This window comes from Neltuma alba, unplaced genomic scaffold (genome assembly GCF_004799145.2).
Source record: "Neltuma alba isolate B1F8T4 unplaced genomic scaffold, ASM479914v2 tig00013512_pilon, whole genome shotgun sequence".
NCBI lineage: Eukaryota > Viridiplantae > Streptophyta > Magnoliopsida > Fabales > Fabaceae > Neltuma > Neltuma alba.
Window position 1 is genome coordinate 29,341 of NW_021637734.1, and position 25,431 is coordinate 54,771.

The following is a 25,431-nucleotide window of genomic DNA, read 5'->3' on the forward strand; positions in this document are numbered from 1 at the left end:
AGACTAGACTGACCATCGGGTTAGACCAGGTTACGGGCTCACTCTGTAGACTAGATAGTCTCGTTTGGTCTGGCCTGATATTTATATTAATATTTTTTAAAAAATTTAGTCTTTTATTTGTCAAACTTGTTTTCTCTATCCTTCTTTGCTTCACTTTCCCATTTCGCTTTTGCCTTCTCTTCTTCCCTGGGTCCGTTCATCGCAATGTTGCAGCGGCATCTAGTATGGGGTCGCTTGTTGCTTCATCACTCTCCATCATCTGCCATTCTATTCTTCAATTCTTCGATTCTTCACTATGTTGCTCCATCGTAACTCTCAAGTCTCAATCCTCTTCGATTTGGCTTCGATTCTTCATGTCACGGCTCTCTGTTGTTCTTCATCAACAATACTGCTCTCTGTCTCTTTCACACTTGGCTTCTCAAAGATTTGATAGTACAAAGGTTCATTTAGATTCTTAAGGGCTCTCTAATTAATCCTTTCTCTAGATCTGAGTTTAATTGTTGCTCTTCGATCTGTTTTTCTTTTTTTTCCTGTTGATTCTTCCCTCCAATTTTCCTCTATTGTTTGTTGTTTTTGGTCTTCTCTTTTCATCAGCGGTTGCAGTATTTTGGCAATCTCCTTTTTTTCCCCTTTGAAAGCTACGTTAAGTATGGAATATTAATCCCTTATTTTCGTTGAAGGAAATTCTATCCAGGTTGCTTATTGTTCTTGTTCATATTTATTAAATATTGAATTATGTTTCAATAATGCCAATTTGGATGCATTAGTGGCCAGCGGCTGCTATGTTAAGGCGGAGGTTTTAAGATTTTAAAAACCCTAATTTGTTAGCCCATTTTGGGTCCAACTTTTTTTCTTTAAAAAAGATAATTCAGTCTGGTGGACTGATCTTAAATCTGATGAATCAAACCCAATCTGGTCCAGTTTCGGGTTAAGATTGGGTTGGACCAGACTATGGGCAGTTTTTTTCCAACCCGAGCATATTTCCAGACTAGACCAAGGGTTAAGCACTAACCCGGTTCGGTCTGGTCTGGTCAATGTGCAGCCCTAGCTGCAGGCCCTGCCCATAGATACCCTAACTATTTTGGGGAAAGCATGGGCAGGGGCAGGCTTCGTTGCCCAAAGAGTGATGCCCTGCCCTCATGTCATGAGGAAAAAAAAAATTCTATCCACACTTAAAAATTATATTTTATAATTCTACATTTTAACACATTAAAATTTTGAAATCATTCAAATCAAGTGAAATCATCCAGAACAAATCTTAACAATTATCCAATTAAATAACATTAATAATCCATTTAAAGCAAGACAATCTCAATATTGTAATTGAAACTTTGAAGTTCAAACGGCATTACTCTCCACAATTTCCACAAAAAGACAGAACACCTGAAAAAAATACAAATAAAATAACTATAACTTTAACATATTAGAAACAATAATAAAACCAAACCCACGATATAAAGTACAACTCATAATATACCATTTGATATAATTTGATATAATTGATTCATTTCAGATGATTATGTTATTCCAAATACTAAAACTAAACCCACGATGAAACAGACTGAATCTAGAGTGCAATAAACGAAAATGATTATAGCAAAATTCAGAGTTGTGTTTGAGTAAATTCATCACATGAGGATTAGACAAAACAGAAAACAACAAAAGGAACTCAAAATTGGTATGCAAATCAGACCAAGACTGATAATATAACTCTGCAAATTGGTATGCAAAATTCCAAATTGAAATAGAATTCAAAATTGTAAACAGACAAACCCAACAAACAAATCAATATGGAAAAATAAGGCAATTAAAATGGAAATGAAAACTGACTTGAGATGGGAGAGACTGATCCTTAATGTCGCCTTGGGTCAAATTAAATTAAATTTAGAATGCAGCAAGTTATGCAAACCAAAGTCGTTCTCTTATTGGAGCCAAAAATTAACTAGGTCCTAAATTAACTAAAAATCAAAATTGCTATTAAAAAGGGTTTTTTTTTTTAAAATTTAAAAACTACTTTGTAAAATAAATTGAAAACAATTCTAAATATTTTTTTTGGATTTTTTTAATATAAAAATTGAAAAGATAATTTGAAATTAAAATTGAAAGAAAATTAATTAAAAAAAAGTAGCAAATGAAAAATTTGGATTTTAAGGAGATATGAGATAATGCTTCTTGAAAAATGAAAATCGGGTTATCCTTGCTCAAAATGATTTGGGAGTTATTTTGTTCACTAAATTAAAATCAAAACCTTAATCACTGATTAAGTCAAGCAATTCCAATTAATAGATGTCCTAAGACTATAGCTACAACTACCAATTAAAATTACCTTTGAAAACCGATTAGTGTGCAATTAGGATTAGATTAATGCAATTCGGGTCTCTATGCAAAGAACACTCAACTTGAGATATTCAATAAGTACCATATAATTATAACATTCATCCAAACTATGAATGAATAGCATAACCATATAGAACTCCAAACTGGATATAAATATAAATCTCAAATTGCAAAATCCAATCTCAATCACAAAAATTCAATTCTAAACTAAGAATTACAACTAATAATCTCAGAAAATTTAATTAAATAATATCAATTCTAACTCAGAAAATCCATTACTCAATTAAATTAAAAGAATTGAAATAGAAAAACTCCCCTAATTAACTCTGAAGCTCAAACCCAATCTTCCATCTCCAAGAAGCTTGATGAAATTAGCCAGACATGATTTGAATTTCTCCCATCGTTAGTTCACTGCGCAATTCGGCCATGGAAGAAGAAGAAGCTGGCGTTGATGATCTGGCCGAAGACAATGACAGAAGCAGAACAGAGCTTGCCGGCGGTTACTCAAACAGTGAAGGTCGCTACTTGCTGCCTCCCCTGTTTCAGCGTTGATGAAGAAAGCCGAGAATGATATATGATGATCGTGGGGGTGGCGTAGTTGATGGATGGACTCATGTGAGGTGCCGCTTTGATGGATATGTGATGGTCAGTGCGTCCTCGCCTGTGTGTGGTAAGACGATGATGATCGTGGGGGTCGCGTGCGTCCTTCTCTCAGCTCTGCCGCCACTGCGAAGATGGTGACGATTGTGGAGATGGTGAATAGTGAATAGGGAATGGGGTCCTTCGGTTTGAAGGTGATGAATGAAGATTGGGGGGTGGTGTGCGTCGTGGAATAGGGAATGGAATGCGTGAGATGATGATAATCGTGGATGGGTGTGGCCTGTTCTTCTGCTCCTCCGGTCATATATATATATACATGAAGATGTACAATATCAAGCCTTGCCGCCACTGTTCCGTCCTTTTCTCCTTTCAAAAGGTGTGCAACCCTAAATTCAAACCTTACAATATCTCCCAAATTTTCTATAACAAAATCTAAGATAACATGATATCATATTTTTTTCCAACAAAAAAATCAATCAGTTACACTAAATCATAAAAATATGATATTTTTACTCTTTTTAGCAATATTGTCATCCAATCACAATTAATCCAAATTAATTATAATAAATGCAATTAAGCCCAATTTAATTGATAAAAATCCCAAATAAGCTATCAAAAATCAATATAAAATCAGGATTTATCAGAGACGGATTGGTTGGCTTGCGCCTTCCTGCTTCGCTACCACTGGTCGGGGTGAAGACTAGATCCCAGTGAGGAGTCGATCACGGTGAGTTGAGGGAGACCGAGACTCTAAGAGGGAGATCAAGGGGTTGTAGAATTTCTGAATGGTTTTCCACCATGCAGCGACAGAGGGTTGGGTTGTGGAGGGATTGGAGGAGGAGAGGGAGGTGATGAAATTGGCGACCTAGAGAACTTACTGTACCTGTGGTACTAGAACGTGAAGTTCTGGGATGATTGGGAGAGAGTTTTGGAGGCAAAATTAAAATGGAAGATAGAACAATTCTTGCAAAACTCAGGGACCAAACTGAGGCGTGAGTCGTGACCGAACTAATAGAGATTAGAGAGACTGAGACTCTCAAGGAGACGGGAGACCAACGACACTGTGAGAACTGAGAGGGAGACTAAGCGGAAGTTTGCGACTCGCGAATGGGGGGAAGGAGAAGGGGGCAGTTAGGGTTGGGAAGTAATTAATATACTTATACTCCTCTGGTCTTTAATATAGGATCTAATTATTGGGTTGGTTTTGGTCCTAAATATACGACTCACTCTTATATTAATCAATTTTCTCTAAACTACCTATATAAATATTCTCTCAACCATAATCAAGTAGAGGAGGGAGATGGGATATTAGAAAAGATGATTATGGTATTTTAGAAAAAACATGTTACGTTTTTTATAATTAACTAACTTATCTAACTTTTTTAATCTAATCAAATTAGTTAAATAAGTTTTATATTAAAAATCAGAAGAGTATTATATTATATATTATCATGATATATAATTATTAATATCTCAGGCAAGGCAAACGGGCAGGGCAGGGTACCTGCCCGTGGCCCGGTGTTGTCCAGAAGTTTATTTTTTTTTTTCAAGCTTTAATATTTCAGGCCGTGTGGGGTTTTTTTATTTTTATTTCCCAAGACTCAAACGGGTATACTGGGCTAACAGGCACAGTCAACAGTCCTACTTTAACCTACCCAAGACAAGACAGCATTCAGTGATGATGGACAGGGAGGGAAAGAAAGGACATCATCAATTCGACAAATCATTTTACTCCCTCCGTTCCTTATTATAAGAGACATTTGATGCTTATGGCATGTTCCTATATATAAGAGACACTTAAAAGTTATCTTTGCTTTTTTGTGTTGATTTCCTATTTTACCCATATTTATTGTTTTCAACTCACACTTTCTCTCCCTCCCACTTCTCTTTCTTTCAATAATTTAATTGTTCTCTCTCATGCTCTCTCTCATTATTAATGAGGGCATTTTTGGAAAAAAATTAATTTTTTACACATTAATTGTTCTTAATTAATTTTAACTGTTTTTTTTATCAACGTAATTTGATTATTTATCTCTTATAATAAGAAACGGAGGTAGTAATTTACTAGTTAAAGGAAATCACGCGCGTTACCAAGTTGGGCGTGAGAGCGGCGCCAACTCACGCTTTCTACGCTGCGGGGGTCACTCCTCCTCCCATTTTAAGACTGCAATCATATTTTGTAAAATAATTAATATAATTTCTAGTCATTTAAATCTCTCTTTGTCATGATTTAAGTTTTAAACTATAAATTTTAACTCTTTAATTTTATTTATTTAAAATATTAGTCTTATAAATTGACAAAAACTTAGATTATTTTATCTATCAAGAGACTAAAACTTATAGTTTAAAACTTAGGAATTAAAATCTACACATGATTTGAAACTTGATAAACAAAAAAATGAATTTAATGGACCAAAAATTATATCCACCTTTTATAAAATTATGAACAAAATGTTATTTTTTTTAAAAAAATATATCTAAAATCAAATTACTAAATCTAAGCCAAGATAACTTAAAATAACAATAAAAAATATTTTATATAATATGAAATTTAGATCGGTTAAATTGCAACCTTAGTAGTTAAAACAAGAAAGAGAGAGAAATGGAAGAAAAAGGAAAATATTCTTTGTAGGTGTGCAATCCATTGTTATTGTGCGTAAATTAATTCCTTATATCTAAATAATATTTACTAATATACATATTTTTGTACAATGTTAATTTTTTCTGTATGCAACTGAATTTTTTGTGTGTAATCCGTAGTCTTATAGACTAATTGCCAATTAATTTTGCAGTTGTCCCTAATTTTCTCTGTTTTTGATAACAATTTATTTGTGATAATTATTTAAAATCATTGCCTTGCCTTTATTATCGCACACTCGTGCAGAGTGCTGCGCGTAGCATGGTGCCTTGTAACTATTACTGTAACCATATCACCGACCATTAGTTGGAAAACGAAGACTCGAAAGAAGTATTTACTTTATGTTGGCTGTTAGACATTCAAGGACAGCATATGACCCCTCTTTAATATTTATATTGTGAAAAATAAATACTCCTCCGGTCCTTAATATAGGACCCAATTCTTGAGTTGGTTTCGGTCCTAAATATAAGACCCATTTATCATATTTATCAATTTTCTCTAAATTACCCCTATAGATACTCTCTCACCCATAATCAAGTAGAAGAGGGAGAGGGGGTATTAAGAAAGATGATTATGGTATTTTGGGAAAACTGTGTCACTTTTCTTATAATTAACTAATTTACCTACCTTCCTTAATCTAATCAAATTAGTTAAATAGATTTTATATTAAGGACCGGAGGAGTATCTGAAAATGATCATGACTTTAAATTGATACAGTTTTGACCTGTCACGCATAGGGCGAGTGGGCCAACTACTTATCTGAATATAACTTGATCTCTTTAAGATGATGAAAATGAAGGCGGTGGCGTGACAAGGCACCGACCCCAAACAAGTAAATGATCCAACTTCGTTCTCTTCTGCACTTTTCTTTCGACCAGACTCTCCAGCACCTTTCGGCTTTCGTGGCGTCTCAGATCTTGGATTCTACACAGAGCTGCGTTGAAATAATAGCGCTCAGTCAAATAATTCACATTGAATAAAAATTAGATAAATTGATTATTTATGTATATTTATTTATTTCTTTCAAATACTTCATTTCAATAATTTGCTTTAAGAGAATTACTTTTTATTAAATGTGTGTAATCAACAGTGATGATTTTATTAAAAGAAAAAAGAAAAAAAAGCAAACGAGATGAAGGTTTTGTATTTTAAATCAAAATCTACTCATCAATTTCATACATTTATCAAGGTAGGAATTAGATTAGTTCCACATATTACCTCGTAAATATTCCAGATTACGTAATGTTTAAAAAGCATGATTGGAAGGCTCAAATTGCAGATGAGGGAAAAAACTAGTCGAACCAAATGAAAAATGATTTAGTTGTATTTAAGTGAAAAATTAATTTTTGAGTGTTGCGTTTTTCATTTTGCAAAAATTAGTGAAAAAAATTTCTATTTGAAATTTTAATTGACCAAAAATACTTGAAATTGTACAAGCATGAGTACTATCCGTGAGTACAACATATCATTTGCTGAGTACAATATATCATCCATATGTTGCACTCACGGATCATATTCGTGCTTGCACAATTGCAGGTCATTCTGGCAAATTAAAATTTTAAATAGAGATTTTTTCACCAATTTTCTCTTTATTTTTTGAATTAAATTTTGTTTAACATGTTTAAGAATTCACCCTCCAGAAGAATAGACGCGCCAAGGTCAAAAGTAAGTTTGCGGCTCTGCTTTTTATATACCACCATAAATCTTCTATGGATATATGACTCTAGGAAAAACGAGTGTTAAAAAGAAAACAAATTTCTTCATTCCCTCTCTCTCTCGCCGAGATACCGCCTTGCCGGTCAGTGGTCACAGTCACAGCCCAACCGGGACATAGACCCTTCATAGGGTCGGACGCGAGGCATCAAAACAGGAGGATTTTATCCGCCAGGCAGCTTTCGCGTACTAATCAAGCTTCCCTGCAGCACCAGCCATCAGGCGCCATACTTCACAATCTCAAACCCCTCTCTAGCTGGCCTCTCTGGAATTATCTCTTCAGCGCCATGGATCCGAACCCCGGAGCCTTCCCTCTTCTCTCCTACGTCATGAGTCGTCTCCCTTCTCTGGGCTCTACTTCCGGACCTTCCACCGCCGCTGAATTCGATATCGAACAGCCTCACCCTCCGCCGCCGCCGCCACCCCATCTTCATTCATCTTCTTCGCCTGAACCCGAAATTGTGGGCAAAATGCCTCACCTTACTGATCCCAAACTCTTAGCTGCCATGACCCGCGCAGTCTCCGAAGTCGCCCAGACCCGATCAGTACTCAAGCTCATTGGGGAGCGGCCCGACCACGAAGCTGTCGATCGTGCAAAGGCCAAGCTTGCGGATATTGAAGCCCTTTTGTCCAAGCAACTGGAGGAGATTGTGCTGTCCCCAAGGCCCGAGAATGTTGACATCCTTCAGTGGCGGGCTCATCAAGCTGAAAAGGAGAAAGAGTGCAGGGAATTAGCGGAGAAAGCAAAGCGGCCGTATAAATCACTGATACAGTTGGACGAGATGCACGATGCTTATGAGAAACTGCTTGGGGATGCTGAGAAGAGGCTGGTGGAAATCTACGAGTCTGATGGCCAAGTAGCGGCTGATAATGCCGAGGGCGAGAAAGACGAGCATGTTGGGGAGGAGGTTCACGAAGAGGTTGTCGGGATACTACGAGAGGCTTATGGAAAGGGGATGGAGAGATTGGATCTTTCAGGGCGGAGGTTAAGGTTGTTGCCTGAGGCCTTTGGGCGAATTCCTGGGTTGGTTGCGCTTGATCTTTCGAACAATCAGCTCGAGGTAAGCTTACTTGGTATTTGAACACTTACACTGTTCTTGCTATCACATGCGATTCTGTAGTATGATAATTCCATTTATGTAAGGAAATGGATGACCAAATCTTAGCCGCAGAAATTTCTATAACAGTTAATTATGCTTAATCTCAAACGTTTAGTTAGTCTACCTGAGGAATGTAATTTCAAACGTTCGTGCGATTCTGTAGTATGTTAATTCCATTCATGTGGAAACTTTCCTACCTCTGAACATTAGGACTAGATTTATTTCCTTTATTTTCCTCGTTTTTGCTGAATTCCATAGCCCTGCCTCCATCTGCTACACCGATGTAGCAGCTGGAGCTTTTATTTGAATCCCAGGGGTCTTGATGAGCCTGAACTTACCAGACTTAAATCATCTCGTCTCCTCAAATGTATTCAAAACCACAATGTACCCTTCATATATCTCAAAGGTCGCTCAATGAGTATCTACTGGACTGTGTATATACTGACAGAGTATATTAACTCAATAAGAGATTGCAAATGTGTAGCATATGTTATATCATCCTTTTGGGAGAAGTCCTTCAGCTGTATGTGTGGTGGTTTTCTTATCTTCTTCCAACTTGAATTTTTACATTTAAAGATTTGTTATGTTTGAACTTAGCAATCCTCCGGTAATTTTCCGAATCAGTTTTTACTGATTACATGGTCCCATCTCAGTAATTTTCCCACTTCGTTATTTCTGGTTGGAGTTGTACAAAAGTAAAGCTTAATTATGGACGTCGGATTGTTGAAATATTAAGGCATACGAGTATCATCTTATACTGGTTATTGTAAGTCCAAAATTACATTATTACTCCTGGCTTTGCTGGAGTAACTTGAAAACAACGATAAGAGTTCAAAACTGTTTTAGTTTCATCTTCATCTTCAGAATCTATCTTGCTCATACTTTTATTTCAGGAATATAACAATAAGATAATTATCATTTACATATTTCTTAATTTTTTATTTCATTTTTTTATGTATTCTCATTCCTGATTTATTGACACATGAATTGATTTGTTAGTGTAAATGGATATTTTGGGGATCATATCCACTTCCAATCCAGAAATATGCGTCTCTGTGTGGCAGGATTGATGGGTTGAGAACAACTTTCCTTTTCAATGCATTGGCTTGATGTTCGATTAATATGTTAAAATTATTGTGCTAGTATGGATTTGCTTCTAAGTCAGCATTCTGTACAACATAACAGGCTATCCCTGATTCTATTGCTGGGTTGCAAAGTCTTGAGGAGCTTAACGTCTCTTCAAATCTTTTGGAGTCTCTTCCAGATTCCATTGGCTTGCTACAAAAGTTGAAATTTCTAAATGTCTCCGGGAACAAACTAAAGGCCCTTCCTGATTCCATCTGTCACTGCAGGTATGCGAGACAAACAGTTCTGCTATAGAGAAATTCATTATAGCTGCACTCTATATTATTATTGCAATTCTTAATTTGAGTGACTCAGGTTGACTTTGTGGTTTGGTATTCATGTCAAATTAACGCGGGCACTAATATGCTTTTGCTTTTGAATATGATTAAGTAGAGGATCACGTATGAGATTTTGAAAATACATTATCATCTTGAATTTGTGAGATTTTAACATGGACGATAATGTGCTTCGTTTCATCATGGTGTTCATCTTTCTTTTCTTCTTTTCTTTTTTAAATGATCTGCATGAAAAAAACTGAAGTAGTCGTTGGTCAAATTGTGACTGACCGGACTCAGGATCTGAAAACTTTAACTACGTGTTTTAAATGATCAGGTCATTGGTGGAGCTGGATGTAAGTTTCAATAGTCTGACATATTTGCCAACAAACATCGGATATGAACTGGTGAACTTGCAGAAGCTGTTGATTCAATTGAACAAGATTCGGTCTCTTCCGTCATCTGTTTGTGAAATGAGGGCCTTGCGCCTTCTAGATGCTCATTTTAATGAGCTTCATGGGCTTCCTATTGCAATAGGGAAACTGACTAATCTTGAAGTTCTCAACCTGAGCAGTAATTTCAGTGACCTTAGGGAACTTCCTGATACATTTGGTGATCTGACTAACCTCAGGGAGTTGGACCTCAGCAACAATCAGATTCATGCACTCCCTGACACATTTGGCCGCCTCGACAATTTGGTCAAGCTCAACTTGGAGCAGAACCCCCTGGAATTGCCACCAAAGGAAATTGTAGATGAAGGGGTTGAAGCCATAAAAACTTTTATGGCTAAGAGATGGGTTGATATATTGCTTGAGGAAGAAAGAAAAAGCCATGAAATGCAAGAACAGGCAGAGGCTGGCTGGTTAACACGAAGCACCTCCTGGTTGAAGAATTATGTATCTAGTGTTTCTGGAAGTGTCACCGGGTATCTGGGGTCACCTAGGACTCAAAGAGATCCTTGTCTTGATCAGCAGCTTTAAGGGGAGGGTGCAGTAGCTTATAGTCTGGATTCGGATGCTCTCATTTATGTGCATATCACTTAAATACCACCTGCTGGCAGGCATCAATGCCCTGTACCTCCTTTGGTTGCTCCAAATCCACTCTGCCTTGCTGAAAGCAGATGATAACAGACATTCTCGTGTTTTGCTTAGATTGTTTGATTGTCAAAGTTTAGCTGTAATCTTTTAGCCAAAGAAAGTTTAACTATAATTTCCCGATGGAGTAGCTACAGTTTCCAATGTACATTATTTACGAATCACCCAGTTTTAATTTCTCCGTGAGCATTTTCTATCTTCCTTCTCAAGCTTTTTCCTTCGAAATATCAGGAAAGAACGGAGGAAGTGGTGCGCTTTTGTGTTTGCGCATACGCGCGCGCAGTGGTGCGAGTTAGAACTGTTATGCGCGAATGGTTTCTTCCCACTGGTTAAAAAAGAAGCATGTGCTTAACTGATTTGAGTAAATTTGAGTACACAGCCCAAGCAACTATTACTAACAAATCTCCACCGTCCATTAAGTCATATAAAGCTCAACGTTTTTCCTTCACTTCAGAGGGGATTCTCTGGTTCACCTGAACCGTGTTTATTGGGCGGGAATCGATACTCCAGTTCAGGTGATTCTGTCGGTGGATGTCCATCTCAAATGAAAAGAGCCATTAATCATGGAACTGGAATATATTTGGAGTCACCAACGGAATTAAGTCTAGCGAATGGGATTCGCATTTAGTACTAGATAGTGTTTTAAATAGGATTGTTTCGAATAAAAATATACCTATGCTTTAGTTTAAAAAAAAAAAAAACTCTACCCCATCTTTTATTTTATTTCTTCTGCAATAATCACAAACATTCTTCAAACTATGGATCCAGTAATCAAAATTCAATTTGTAATTTTAGCATCCAAAGGATGTTACTGAATAATCTTATTTTTCAGTTATTCCTAAATGTATTTGGAGTCAGAACATGCCTCGTACAAATACATGTATTTGTAAGGCCAAGGCCCGATAAAAGAGATTTCAAAACAATTAATCCCTGGCTAAAGACGAGGACCACTTATCAATGGTCAGATAACACCTTGTCAACATATCTTCAACGCAACTGGTAATTTGTCAATATTCGGCCTGCACCACGTCTAGATATAGTGATATACTACCTCCGGCTTTTAATATAAAGCTTTATTTAATTTTTATTTTGATCCTAATTATAAGACCTCAATTTATTTTGTCTCTCATATTTATATATATTTTTTAAGATAGTCTTTTTAATAATAGTAGTTCTAACCAATAAACTTCATTAGTAAAGATATTTTAAAAAAATAACACCTATTTATTATAAATAACTAATTTAAATTATTTTCTTAATCTTTTCAAATTCATCGATTAGCTTTTATATTTAGAACTAAAGACAGTATTAAAAACAAAGCAAGACACAGGCTTGGACAAATGAGAATTCTGCTAAACTTCACAAACATGAACAATGCGTCCACACAATTGGCTCACAGAACTTAAATACATACTCCAAGACAATAATGTGGCAAACAATTACCTTTCACTCACAACTCGACCATCGTCTTCATAAAGCTTAATCGCGAGAAAAAACAGGACTGTCGCCTTCCATTGAATAAATGAAGAATTGCTTGGCTGAGAAGATTGCAGAAATCGGCTTCGATGTGGACATAAATGAAGTCCAACGGCCAGTGCCGACATGCGCGGGAACTTCACTTCGATGGTTGCGGGTGGTTTATTTTGCCCCGACGCTCCTATTGATTTCAAATTAAGGATATTTCAATCTTTTTTTTTTTGTTCTAACTGATTCTCAGTTGATTTCCTAGAACTTGCGGTAATGTTTTCAGAATTTCTGGATTCTGATTTGCGGATAAATTGCTTCAACGGTTCTATGCTGAAATTCTTTCCAAGGTCGAATGTATTTTTATATAAAAATAAAAATGAGATTGTGAAATATTATTTTTTTATACAATTTTTTTTTTATACGGTGAAATTTGAAGAGAGAAATCACTGCGCGAGATGAACGCAACAGATCTCAGCGGGTCCCACGGCTAGCTTTGCAACGAAGAAATAAAAAGTCAAAAGAAAATTTCTTATCGACCAAGCCAACAGTAACTATATATCATACGATTCGCGGCTTGCTAGTTTGTATTCGGACCCAACGGAGAAACCAGAGCGTCGATAGCGGCTGACCGTGACGCCTCCCGTATTTTGGTATCTGCTTGCCTTTCTTGTTTCTAATCCGAAGCTCTTCTCTGCCTAGGGTTAGGGTTTGGACTCTTTGCCTCTTGCTTCACTGCTACGCGTCCTGTGGTCGGTGCACGGCCCTGGTGCTCCTGAGCTATGGAGTCTACTCTAGTGATCAAGGTTTGAATTTTCAGTTTCTATTTCCCTCATCCTGTTATGTTGTTTGGTTTTCAATTTTGTTACTTTTTCTCCGAGCTCTTTTGGGAAAAACGTGGCCTTCGGAGTTTTGCAGGATTTTGGACGCGTTCATCGCTCGTTTTGTTTTTAATTTGCCATATCCTTTAATTTCTTTCGAATTTATCTCATTGGATAGATGGATGGTGAAATTTTTCCTGATAATTTCCTCCAGAGCGCGAAATTATGCTTTACCTTCACAAATTTCGCAGGTTTTTGGTTTCATTTGTGGAATATCGGAAGCTATCTAGTTTTCTTCAGAATACAATTTTGTTCTTTGACTTATCTGAATGTTTATCGACTCTCTCTTGTTTATTTGTATTTGATTTTCGTTTTAGCATGTTCATAATCTATAATCACGCATCTCTAACTCAACATCTATTGGGAGGATTGAATCCGATTGTCTTATATTATATCCACACTCACACGCATATACTTTTTTAACACCAAAGCAAATTGTGCCTTTTTTTAATGTTATTAGCCGATAGTTGGTGTAACTTTTAACTTTGCAGGAAATAATTTGGCTTTTTTTAAAAAAAAAAATTTCTGCTCTTGATTTTTTTTTTTAATTTTAATTTTCTAGCTTCACTACTGACGAAGTGAAAGCGTGGCTCCACTATCATATAATCACAAATCACAAATATTTTCTTGTTTTTCATTATTTTTAACAGGTCAAATTTGGAGATACCCTCAGGCGCTTCAATGCTCGCGTAGATGAAAATAATCAACTGGATCTTGACATGGCTAGGTTGAGGTTCAAGATATGTTCTCTTTTCAATATTCCCCTTGAAACCAATCTCGTGCTGAGATATGTTGACGAAGACGGGGATTTGGTGACGCTGGTGGACGATGATGATCTCCTTGATGTGATGAGGCAGAACCTAAAATTCTTGAAAATTGATTTACACATGATGAATGATAATGCTAGTAAAGCAAATTCAATGGCTAGTGGAAGTTCTACTCCCTTAAGGTCCCCTCGCATCTTGAATCCATTTATGGGGAATGGAAACACTACCCTTTCTGATGATTTGAAATCTGTTCCGGAGCCAGTACTTGAGTTCCTTTCTAATTTATCTCTAAACTTGGCTTCCAAGGCTGCATCTTCTAGTCCAGTGGTTGGTTCCCTTATGGATTCTATAGCCAAATTGGGACAATCCATGGGTAATTCAAACTCACGGCCTGTGACTGCATCTGTTATTGAGTCCAAAAGTGATGCTTGTAAAGAATCTGTCCCACATGTTCCAAGTTGTCCGCAGCCTCCATCTGCAGACTCACCTTCTGAAGCCAATCAACAGTTAAATGAAAATGTTACTGGAGGTGTAGCAGCACCGGTTGCTCCTGTTGATCTCAATGTTGCCCCCTCTGATTCTAATCCACCTAAATTCTCATATGTGGATGCTGTGCGAGTTTCATCTACGGCTCCTGAAGGTGATAGTGAAAAGGGTAAGAAAGCTGCCAATGACAATATGAAGTGTAAAGGTGGTAGTCCTAGGGCATCCACTAGTCAGGCAGCTCCTGGGAACTTTTCAACTCAGTCTCCACCAATTGGTTTCAGTCCTTTTGTCGAATGTCCCTTTTCTGGGTTAAGTGTTGTTGATTCAGCAGCACGTTCTTTTGAAAACCATCGGGGTCATCCATTTAAAAGGAGCTATAGTCACACTGAAGCCATGGGTGGCATGTTCCATAAGGGTGTCCGCTGTGATGGATGTGGTGTTTATCCCATAACAGGACCTCGTTACAAATCAAAAGTGTAAGAACTTTGTTTATATGTCACCAGTATTGTGAAATGGCTTTCAATGATTTTTTTGCAGAGGGTCATAACAGTTTTTCTTCTTGCAGGAAAGGAAATTATGACCTCTGCAGCATCTGCTTCGCTGAAATTGGTAATGGAACAGATTATGTCAAAATTGATCGTCCTTTACCCTGCCGTCGCCCAGGACCCTTCAAGATTCTGAATGATTATCGTCATGTATGAATGTGAACTTTTTTTCTACATTGTCGGCCTGCTTGGCTTTATGCATGTGCTGATTGTTTCTTTTCTCTTACCAGCCAATGGCACATGTTCTTAGAATGAGAAAAAATCTTATGAACCAGGTGACATCAAAGACCAAGATAGACAGCAAGTTCATTTTGGATGTTACGGTAATAGATGGTACTTTAATGGCCCCATCTACCACATTTACAAAGATTTGGCGGATGCGCAACAGTGGCACAGTACCATGGCCAAAAGGATGTCAACTTGTTTGGATTGGAGGAGACAAATTTAGCGACTCTCATTCAGTTAACTTAGAGGTTTTTTGGATTCACATCTTGCAGTTTGATCATTCCTTTAATCAATGAGCTTTCCTTGTGTTTCTTATTCTAGACTGTTTTGTCTTTTAATCTTCTGACTTCTTCATCTTCTAAAACATGCCACAGATTCCTATGGAAGGTCTACCTGTGGACAAAGAGCTTGACATTGCTGTTGAGTTTAGAGCACCAGAGTCTCCCGGTCAATACATTTCATACTGGAGGATGGCATTCCCTACTGGCCAGAAGTTTGGACAGCGTGTTTGGGTTCTTATTCAGGTAAATCAGATTTGTGGGCATTGAATTTCTTTTCAATTATTTGGCTAAGCATTGGTTACTGTTGTTTAACGGTTCTATGAAATTGCAATTATGTTTTTACCTTACACTGTAGGTGGATCCTTCACTGAAGGAGTCATTTTATGATAACTTTCAAGGCCTAAACTTGAATATGCCACTTGAAGAAAGTGGTTCCAGAGGGCCAAATAATATAGATATCAACGTTCATCCTGAAGTGGACGAGGCCTTTCTTCACTCCTGCAATTCTAGTGCTCCCGAAGAATTTGGCAAGCAACAGGTTGATGAGCAACCCAGGCAAGAGCCGGGAGAAAATATCTTTAAGGATGGAGCTAAAACTGTGGGCCTTGGTGGCTTGCCCCCAACAACGTCTGGGCAACACACCGCTATTTCCTACCCTGTTGTTGATTTTTCAGATGCAGCTCCTGTTGTTGTCTCTAATCCGCAAGCCCCTTGTGTTGGTGCATTGACATCGTCCTCCAGAATAGATGGAGATAATTCCATAGAGGAGACTCTGCTTAAGGAACTTGAGGAGATGGGTTTCAAGCAGGTTGATTTGAACAAGGAGATCTTGAGGATGAACGAGTACGATTTAGAGCAGTCAGTGGATGATCTTTGCGGTGTTTCTGAATGGGATCCTCTTCTTGATGAATTACGGGAGATGGTAAGTTGTTTTTGGACGGTATTTCATTGCATATGTTGTTGATGCCGCTTGTTCTTTTCCTTAATCTTCCGTGCCTTTTATGTTTTTAACACCTGATTAATTTTTGAATTCAGGGCTTCCGCGACAATGAAGTCAACAGGAGGCTGCTGAAGAAGAACAATGGAAGCATCAAACGTGTTGTTTTGGATTTAGTGAATGGGGAGGATCATTAGATGAAACGTCTTTCATATTTCAACGGTAGTTTTACCCCCGGTGGTCTATGGCATTCAGTAATTATTGAGTACTAAGTATAAACTCCTGAACGAGTTGGCCTATCTTATGTTCTTTTAAGTTTTTGTCAATAAATGTATATGGTATCCGACGTAGGTCGCATAATAATGCATATGTAAGTAAGTTATTTCGATTAAGCCGATCTAGATTTTCTGGGCCATGATTTCGACTCTCTTGGCTTGCGACTTCGCGTTGTGCATGTTTTCTCTTATGGCCTGGTTGTGCCTTGCATATTAATTTGCCGCATTAAACTTTCGCTCAAAATAGTTTTCCCCCGTTGGCTGATAGACAAAATTAGCTCTGTTGGATGCATGAAATTTTGACCTTAAGGTATTGTGTGTGGTTTAGGTGGTGGTCATATTCGGAACAGATCTAAACGCAAGATACATTTTCAATTAATAAAAATGGTATAACCTTGGGAAAAGAAGGGTTATGTTTTACAAGATATTTGGCTGGAAAAAAAAAAGATTATATTTTTAAGATAGATTTTCAACAAAGAAGCGGAGCTGTATATTTTTACATCTAAATAATTTTGAGAATGATTAAAATCAAAATCACCATTTGTTTTGAAAAATTATCGGATGTATTTAAAAATATGTATCGTATTATTTTTTTTAAGCAGCCAATATTGATTAACTCAATAAATTCCTTTTCTCCTTCGCTTTCTTGGCGAGATAACGGATTAAGTTCACTTGGCATTTAAAAATAAACTAATTAATTTTCTAAGCATTTAGAATTTTAGATAGGTAGTCTGTATTCAAAACTTAGAATTTTAGATGGGTACTCTGTATTTAAACCAACCCAACTTTCTATGAAATGCTCCCTCTAGTTCTAAATGCATAAATTAATTGAGAATTTTGTTTTAACCAGATGCAAGTTTTTAATATTTCTTATCTCTCACATTTATTTATTTTTCAAACAAATATTATATAGATAATTTCTAAGGTAAATAATTAAAACGAGAAAATTTTAAAAATCTAACACATTTTTTTTATAAATAACTAATTAAAATAATTTTTTATTTATATAAATTAATTATCTAACTTTATATACAAAATTTTTACATTTAAGATGTTTGATCAAGTTCTATTTTTTAGAAAGGGTTAATAACTTCATATAATTTTTAATCCCTTCAAATTTCAAATAATAGGTTTTGGTCTTTTAAGAGGCAAAATGATTCAGATTTTTATTAGATTATAAGAACTAATTTTTAAGAAATCAAAACTTATTATTTAAAATTTAAAGAATAAAACCTAAAAAATAAATTTGGAGGATCAAAATTTTTATTAACCCTCTTTTGAAAAAATCTCGCAATAGCAACAACACTTCGGAGCTCCATGGAATTGAGGGGCGGGTCAGATTTCCATGTCCGTGATTTTCCCGCCTATTTTGAAAGGAATCGCCCCAATTGTTCCCCTCTCTCCCCGTTTCCAGAGAAAACCACTGGCAAAACAATGAGCTCTTCCATGGAGGTTACCCTGCAAAATCCCCCAGTCGACGAAACGTCCGAACAAAATGGTGTCGCCACCCAAGACCCAGCTCCTTCTCCCATGCTTTCCGAAGAGAAGGTTATCGTCTCTGGTACCATGAAATCATCCTCACCTTCTCGCTCCGCGTATAGAGATTCGTTTAGTTTCAATTCTTCCAAGTTATGATATATTTTTCGTTTAACTCTGTACCTATCTTCCTGTACCAGTCGAAGTATGTTTGAAACCTTCAAGTACAGTTCGGATCGAGGATGTCCGTTCAGCCGTTGAGAGGTCAGCCATTTTATTTGTGCTCACTGACTCCAAGCTGTTGTTTTTCAGGGAGGTTCTGGGCGCATTCTGATTTCAAAAGTTATGTTAATTGTTACTTCCCGATTAGTTTTTCCAATTCTATTATTTTGTTTATCAACTTTAGCTGTGGATAGTTTAAGACTGAACGGGAAGATTAATTACGTCTTTATCTTCTGTATTATTTATACCAAAATCTTATAACCGATATCTATGATTTTCAGGATGCTCGAGAACAGGTGTTTGAGCTATATTGATGGACCCATTTCCCTGCCTCATGACGACACGTTTCTTTCAGAAAACGTGCAAAGAATCTGTATTTGCGATACTGGTACCTCACTTTACCCCTATGTGACGTTTAATTGACATAATTACTCTTTGGTGGAAGTTAACATCCTCCAGATTTCTTATTCTACCAATTTAGAAAAAAACACGAAGATCCTCTCTTTAAATTATTTGCAAGCAGTCACTTTTATTCGGATAATAGTTCCTTGTTCTAAAGCAAACCTGGAAGCAGATCATGGGTCTATCATTGGAATCTCAAAGCACATTGTAACTGTATATAAAATGGTCAAATTATGTGAATGTTTGTGTTATTTTTTTTCCCCAAAAGACAATATGCATGACGTTTGGGGAGTTTTTCACAACACAAGTTTTTTTAAGCCTGGAGAGTTTTTGACAATCTTGTTCCCCTGGATTTGGGGCCAGATAATTTTGGCAAGACCTTTCTATCTGGATTCATTTTAGCAATAATTCAAAAAGAAATAAACGGCTTGTTAAAAGAATCCAATTTATTGTCGCTTTAAACAAGAGAGTTATTGGTTCGACGATAGATGTGAAAGTCGCTGAACTTCAAACAGAAGTGAGGAGGTCTGCTTTTCATACACGCAAAAATTGTATGGTGCACTGATCTGAAGCTACCACGTTCAATTTGTAGATGAGTCGGCGAGCAATCACAATATTCTTTTGTTCTGGCAAGTCAAGCCTGATGTGCATGTGTTTCAGGTGATACTGCTCAACTGGCTTGTTTAGTTCTCGATAGATGGCATATTCTAGTTCGACTAATATGTTCATAGAATTTGTAGCTACATGATTTCTTCTTACTTATGACTGCAACTTGCTCATATACCATCCTCATTTATTAGGGAATGAATCGTCTGGGTTAAGCATGGATTACTTTGTTCTATATAAAATATCTTTCCACAACTTTTTTCTGTCACTCTAGGTCAGAATCTCTATGTTAAACTACATTCAGTTAAAGTGCATCCCAGAGTTATCAATATGGTCCGAATTTTTCTTTGTCAGCTTAGTGAAGAAGGACCATGCGAGGATATAAGCACTGATGGCCAACCTTCCAGCTTCAATGAATGGATTCTTCCGGCAAAAGAATTTGATGGCATGTGGGAAAGGTTCATAACGAGCTTTTATTCAATTAATCGTAACTTCCAAGCTACTATCGTTTTCTTTGGATTATATTCTGGTTCTGCATTAATTTATCCTGGAACCACTGGTTTTGCAGCTTAATATATGAATCTGGTCTCAAGCAAAGATTATTAAGATATGCAGCGAGCGCTTTGCTTTTTACTGAAAAGGGCGTCGATCCCTTTCTGGTCTCATGGAACCGGTAATCTCTCAAAGTATTTCTTTAGGTTTGCATTCCCTGCTTTTGGTCGTCAATTCTGAAGCTTCATTTTACAATATTGTGCAAGTCCATGATCTTGCCCGGTGGGTAGTCAGCATGATATTTGCTCAGGAAATGATGACCAAATTTGGCTTTAGGACTAGGCCAGAGCAACGGGCGGGTTGGGCAGCCCGGCCCCAAACCCGCAGCCCGCCCGTTTATGCAATAACGGGTACGGGGTGGCCCGTACCCGTACATAACCCGTTTAAGCCCGTCCCTAAACGGGCTGGGTTAAGTGGGCGGGCTTAAACGGGTTATGGGGAACCCGTTTAACAATCAGGTGCTGCTCAGGGGCTGTTCGCATGCAATTCGCATTCAAAAATCAAAATAGATGAAAATTATAATACCATTAATCAAAATCTAAACTCCATAGTCCATACAATCAGAAACCATCATAAATTTCTAATGTTCAAGGGTTCAAGCTTCAAAAGAGGACAATCACAAATATAAAATTGTAAAGGATTAATCATCATCAAATCATCATCAATCACTCATCATCATCATCACCACCATAATCCTTTGCCAGAGTAGTCCGCATGCATGTCAGTATAGTGAATATGGTAATACCCAGGTCAGGGAATTGTGCAGATGAGGCCAGATGAATATCTACGTTTACATATAATATACAAAATCCAATAAAGCACGATGACTTGCTATAATGCTATGTAAAGTTTCGACATTTTTTAGTTGTGTATTTTCATCAAACAGCTTACGGGCGTGAACCAGGCTGAAACAACAATGCAAAACCCAACATGAAAAGTAGAAAACTCGATATAGGAAGAGGAAGTTGAAACCTGCCAGCTTTGTGAGTATACCTATAGATCGGTGACACCGTGACTGCGATCCTTCGTGAGAGATAGAGACTACTCAGGGAGATCGAGCTGGCCAGCTGGGAGCCTGGAGTTGGAGACAGACACCGACCGAGTGAGTGACGGTCTGACCGAGGCGAGGACGAGGCGACTGGTGAGGACTCGAGGGGATCACCGGATCAGGGGAGACAGAGACCGAGTGACGGTGAGTGGTGACCGACTGAAGCAGAGACCGAGCTGAGGCGAGGAGGCGAGGATTCGAGGTCGACTCGAGGGGATCAGCCGATCAGGATTGAGGATTCAGTGATTCACTCAGACTCAGCTCAGCGGGAGTCCGGGACCGGGAGTGCGGAAGCGTGAGACGGGACACCGACGAAGACGAGATTAGAGAGGAGAGAGTGAGAGATCAGAGTCTGAGAGAGCGAAGGCGACAAGGCGTGAAGCGGTTCAGAGTTCAGACCAGACATTCAGATTTCACAATTTCAGACCACAGAGGCACAGACATTCAGTCTTTCTTTCGGTTTCGGAGACGGGAACGGGAGGGGAGACGACGTAGAGAGCCAGAGATGGACACGGTACACGCCTACACGGACACTCACTCGGACTGGGCTTTCAATTATTGGACTGCAGAACTGGGCTTGGGGTTATCAATGTGTTATTTTCTTCAATTTAAAAAAAAAATTAAATGGGCGGGTACGGGCAGCCCGTGCCTGTGCCCGTAGCCCGCCCATTTAATTTGTAAACCCGCCCATTTAAGCCCGCCCGTTTATTTTCTTTTTTGGGCGGGCCCAAACGGGCCCAATTTCGCCGGGTTGCGGGCGGGTGGCCGGGTTTCGGGTTACATGCTCAGCCCTATTTAGGACGTCCCAAAAATCTACGTTGTATTAGTGATTGAGCCGGGCAATTGTGAAGCGACCTCTTTCAAATTTTTTTAAATAAAAGACTTGGAGGTCACTTCTTATTACAATGTCAAGAGAACAAAAACTTGTTGATGGTGGCACTTAATTCAACCTGCTTGTCGGGACTGCTACCAAAATTGAAGAATTTGGAGCTTAAATAATATTGTTCAGGCTGTTTTATTTATAGAAAGATGAACGATAAATATTCAGTTGGTTGCCTTCTTATTAATCTTGTTCTGCTGCTGTGCTTGATTTCATCCATAAGTAACATCGCCTGTGTAGATCTCTAAGTATTGGTTGGAAGCTGATCTTTAGACTTTTTCATGAGATGAATGAACTACACAAAGTATCAGCATCAGAAGCGGTACAAACTGTTGTTAGACCCTTTCTTTCCGCCGTGTCATTGTACTGAGAAAAAGTTTAATTGTCTCTGCCTAGCCTCTTTTACGATGATACTGCATTTTGAGTTCCCTTTTTTCAACTGGTCTTCAGGCATCAACGCTACCTATGCGCCAACACACTCTTTAACACCTCGATTTAGCTTCATATTGCTGACAAGTTAATTTTAATGCTCAAATGAAATAATCTTGAATGTGTCATGATAATTGCAGCATTGTTCTCTTACATGGACCTCCTGGGACTGGAAAGACGTCTTTATGTAAAGCATTAGCACAAAAATTATCCGTTCGATTCAATCAAAGGTGCATAAATCTACATTTCTAATAATTTCTTCAGTCTTTTGTGTGAGTGTATTCTACCAATTGGTGAAAACAATGGGTCAAAAATGAATTCACTAAGTTTCTGGTTTGAATTCATTCAGATATCCCCAGTGTCAGCTGATTGAAGTTAATGCACATTCTTTGTTCAGTAAATGGTTCTCTGAAAGTGGCAAGCTGGTATACTTGTGCGCCTTTACCTTATACTTCTGCCTCTTCCTTTGATCTACCTTTCGCTTTTCCTTCATGCATGTGCTGAATAGGAGCTATGGTGCTTGATGTGTCTGTGAGTTGCATGTTCGTTTTCTGTGTCGTGACAATTTTGGACATATCTATGACAAAACACACTTGAAAACACGTCTATCAGTGCTTAGCGGGATTCTGACCGTGTACAACCTGGAAATGAAGAAAAATTGTACATTGGTCGACCAATATTAATACTGATATTAGTACAAAAGCAAATAACTGTTTATTTATGGCTGATTAGTTAAGGTTCTTTAACTCTTTGATTTATACGGCTAGATCTAGGGTACAAGTGGAAAAAGAGCTCAGTTCATTAGCTCCCTAAGCAAAATAAAATATTAGTGAAAATTATTCGCAAGTAAAAGACCAAATTACCGAGACAGAAGAGGAAACAACGCTGAACAGAACTTAAAACGTAAATCAGCGATCAGCTACAAAAAACATCCACACGCGAACGCACCCGGTCAAGTCTGAAGTTAGAGACTAGAAATTCTGAATTTTAGCTTTCTAGTCAGGTTTTACTTTAACATCGACTGTACATGAAAAGGCCGGATGCCAAGAGTATTGTGCCATTACATCCATTTAAGAATTTGTGATGTTCATGCGACGGTGTTAATATGTCGAAATGCAAAACTGCCAACCCAGAAAATATGCAGTATACCTTCGAGGAACTGTCTTTGTACAACTTTTGTCATATTGATAAATGATAATGTCTATATCTTTCATGGAACATTCTTATAGGTTGCAAAGCTTTTCCAAAAGATTCAAGAAATGATAGAGGAAGAAAACAATCTGGTATTTGTTTTGATTGGTGAGTCATAATATGACTTGGCTTAATGGTCACGTTACAATCACCCTTGTGCATGCTTGATTATAAATGCTTGTGATCCCGCAGATGAAGTTGAAAGCCTTGCTGCTGCCAGAAAAGCTGCTCTATCTGGTTCTGAACCTTCAGACTCTATTCGGGTAAAATCTCCCTCCCCTCCTCCGTACGGGAGTACAAGAAAGACTAATGTTCTGTTCGTCTCCTTTTGAACAAAATATAAAACGTTATACAAATGTATAGATATAAAATCCAGACGTATGAGCTGTTTTTTCTTTTTGGTGTGAATTAGTGTACACTGAATCCGAATCTGCAATTTCAGGTCGTCAATGCATTGTTAACTCAGATGGACAAGTTAAAATCTTCTCCAAATGTGATAATTCTAACTACATCCAACATAACTGATGCTATCGGTGAGCCTAAAATTTCCCTCATTGACTTAGTTTATTCCTTCTTCGGTTTCCACTTCCTCTCTTCAGTGCCGGTTGGAACGGACAATTTACAAGCCGCAGATCATTCATATTTATCAGTTACGTTGCAGATATTGCTTTTGTTGATCGAGCTGATATCAAAGCATACGTTGGTCCTCCAACTCTTGAAGCTCGCTATGAAATATTAAGGTCGTGCTTGGAGGAATTGATGCGCACAGGGATCTTGACAAGTGTACAGGTGCGGAGTGTTATCGTTAATCTGCAGGAAATCCAACACCAACCTCCCCTTCCCCTCCCCCCCCCCCCCCCAAAAAAAAAAGAAAAAGTAATCGCGCTGATAATTTGCAATCTTTATTCGTTTTCGAGGTTGTTTCATTAATCTGATGACTAAAATTATCCAACCCACACCCCACCCAAAGATAATCGCGTTGATAATTTTTAATCTTTATTCGTTTTGGAGGTTGGTTCATTAATCTGGTGACTAAAATCATCCATAATTGGTTAGGATTGTGTGAACATCAAACTTCCAAATTATGCTAATGCGAAGGAAAAGTTGAACACGCCTCAGAATCATGAAGCCGCCCAACTATGTAAACATTTACTTGAAACTGCAGAGGCATGTGAGGTAGGGACCAAAAATAACTATGAATATTTGACCTTCGCAATTTTTTTTCAATTGAACTTGAATGTTGCCTTTAATCTGTTTGCAGGGAATGAGCGGAAGGTCTTTGAGAAAGCTTCCATTCTTGGCACATGCTGCCCTTGCCAGTCCTTCAGATTGCAACCCATTTAAGTTCTTATGCACAATGATAGAAACAGCGAAGAGGGAGCGCTCTGAGCTTCCCGACTGAAATGCTCGACTGCAATACAATATGATAAATGTATTTACAGCCACAATATTCTATTTATATAACATACAATGAATGACTGATCCCGTAGCGAGTAAGCTTGCTCATAAAAAATGCTTTGACCTCAGGAAAGCCGAATCCTTTTTCTGGACTCACGAGCAAGACCAGTTAGATTGTGGACACGAGACTCTTAACCCAGATGATCCAGTATGAACAGGATGCGTATATTTCACGTTCTTTTTTTTTTGGTTACAAGGGGCAGGATTGAACCCGCACGCGCACACCCCACACACACCCATACCACTAGGCCAAACGGCCGGTGGTATATTCCACGTCCATTTGACTGCACGGCATCACATACAGGTGATCAAGCAGTTAAGGATGGCTCAACCCGAACACACTCGGGGGATGGATGCCTCCACTTCGTGAGAATCAAGCTAAGCTTGCGTTCTGACAGGTCTCAATATTTTGCTCATGGGTGGT

The 25,431-nt window shown here is 38.0% G+C and overlaps 3 protein-coding genes across 4 annotated transcripts; all 3 read left to right on the forward strand.

Annotated features, from left to right (window-relative positions):
- The first annotated feature begins 7,359 nt into the window (after positions 1 to 7,359).
- On the forward strand, positions 7,360 to 11,077 carry LOC114737963 (plant intracellular Ras-group-related LRR protein 9-like). Its single transcript, XM_028925972.1, has 3 exons — positions 7,360 to 8,349; positions 9,574 to 9,740; positions 10,126 to 11,077. Exons 1-3 carry the CDS (start codon positions 7,576 to 7,578, stop codon positions 10,766 to 10,768), a joined length of 1,584 nt encoding a protein of 527 aa, XP_028781805.1. The 5' UTR covers positions 7,360 to 7,575; the 3' UTR covers positions 10,769 to 11,077.
- Positions 11,078 to 12,922: 1,845 nt separating this feature from the next.
- On the forward strand, positions 12,923 to 16,960 carry LOC114737962 (protein NBR1 homolog). 2 transcript variants are annotated; one of them, XM_028925970.1, is made up of 7 exons: positions 12,923 to 13,152; positions 13,878 to 14,956; positions 15,046 to 15,175; positions 15,256 to 15,498; positions 15,625 to 15,774; positions 15,887 to 16,453; positions 16,567 to 16,960. In XM_028925970.1, exons 1-7 carry the CDS (start codon positions 13,129 to 13,131, stop codon positions 16,663 to 16,665), a joined length of 2,292 nt encoding a protein of 763 aa, XP_028781803.1. In that variant the 5' UTR covers positions 12,923 to 13,128; the 3' UTR covers positions 16,666 to 16,960. The 2 variants fall into 2 exon arrangements, with proteins under 2 accessions (XP_028781803.1, XP_028781804.1); XM_028925971.1 differs by having other exon boundaries at positions 15,301 to 15,498.
- Positions 16,961 to 18,177: 1,217 nt separating this feature from the next.
- LOC114737967 (pachytene checkpoint protein 2 homolog) lies at positions 18,178 to 25,031 on the forward strand. The gene is made up of 14 exons (XM_028925977.1): positions 18,178 to 18,304; positions 18,420 to 18,483; positions 18,723 to 18,829; positions 19,436 to 19,503; positions 19,804 to 19,907; positions 20,018 to 20,122; positions 22,499 to 22,588; positions 22,708 to 22,783; positions 23,588 to 23,657; positions 23,742 to 23,812; positions 23,992 to 24,082; positions 24,211 to 24,338; positions 24,606 to 24,725; positions 24,811 to 25,031. The coding sequence occupies exons 1-14, from the start codon at positions 18,178 to 18,180 to the stop codon at positions 24,949 to 24,951; spliced, it is 1,362 nt and encodes a 453-aa protein (XP_028781810.1). The 3' UTR covers positions 24,952 to 25,031.
- Positions 25,032 to 25,431: the final 400 nt, after the last annotated feature.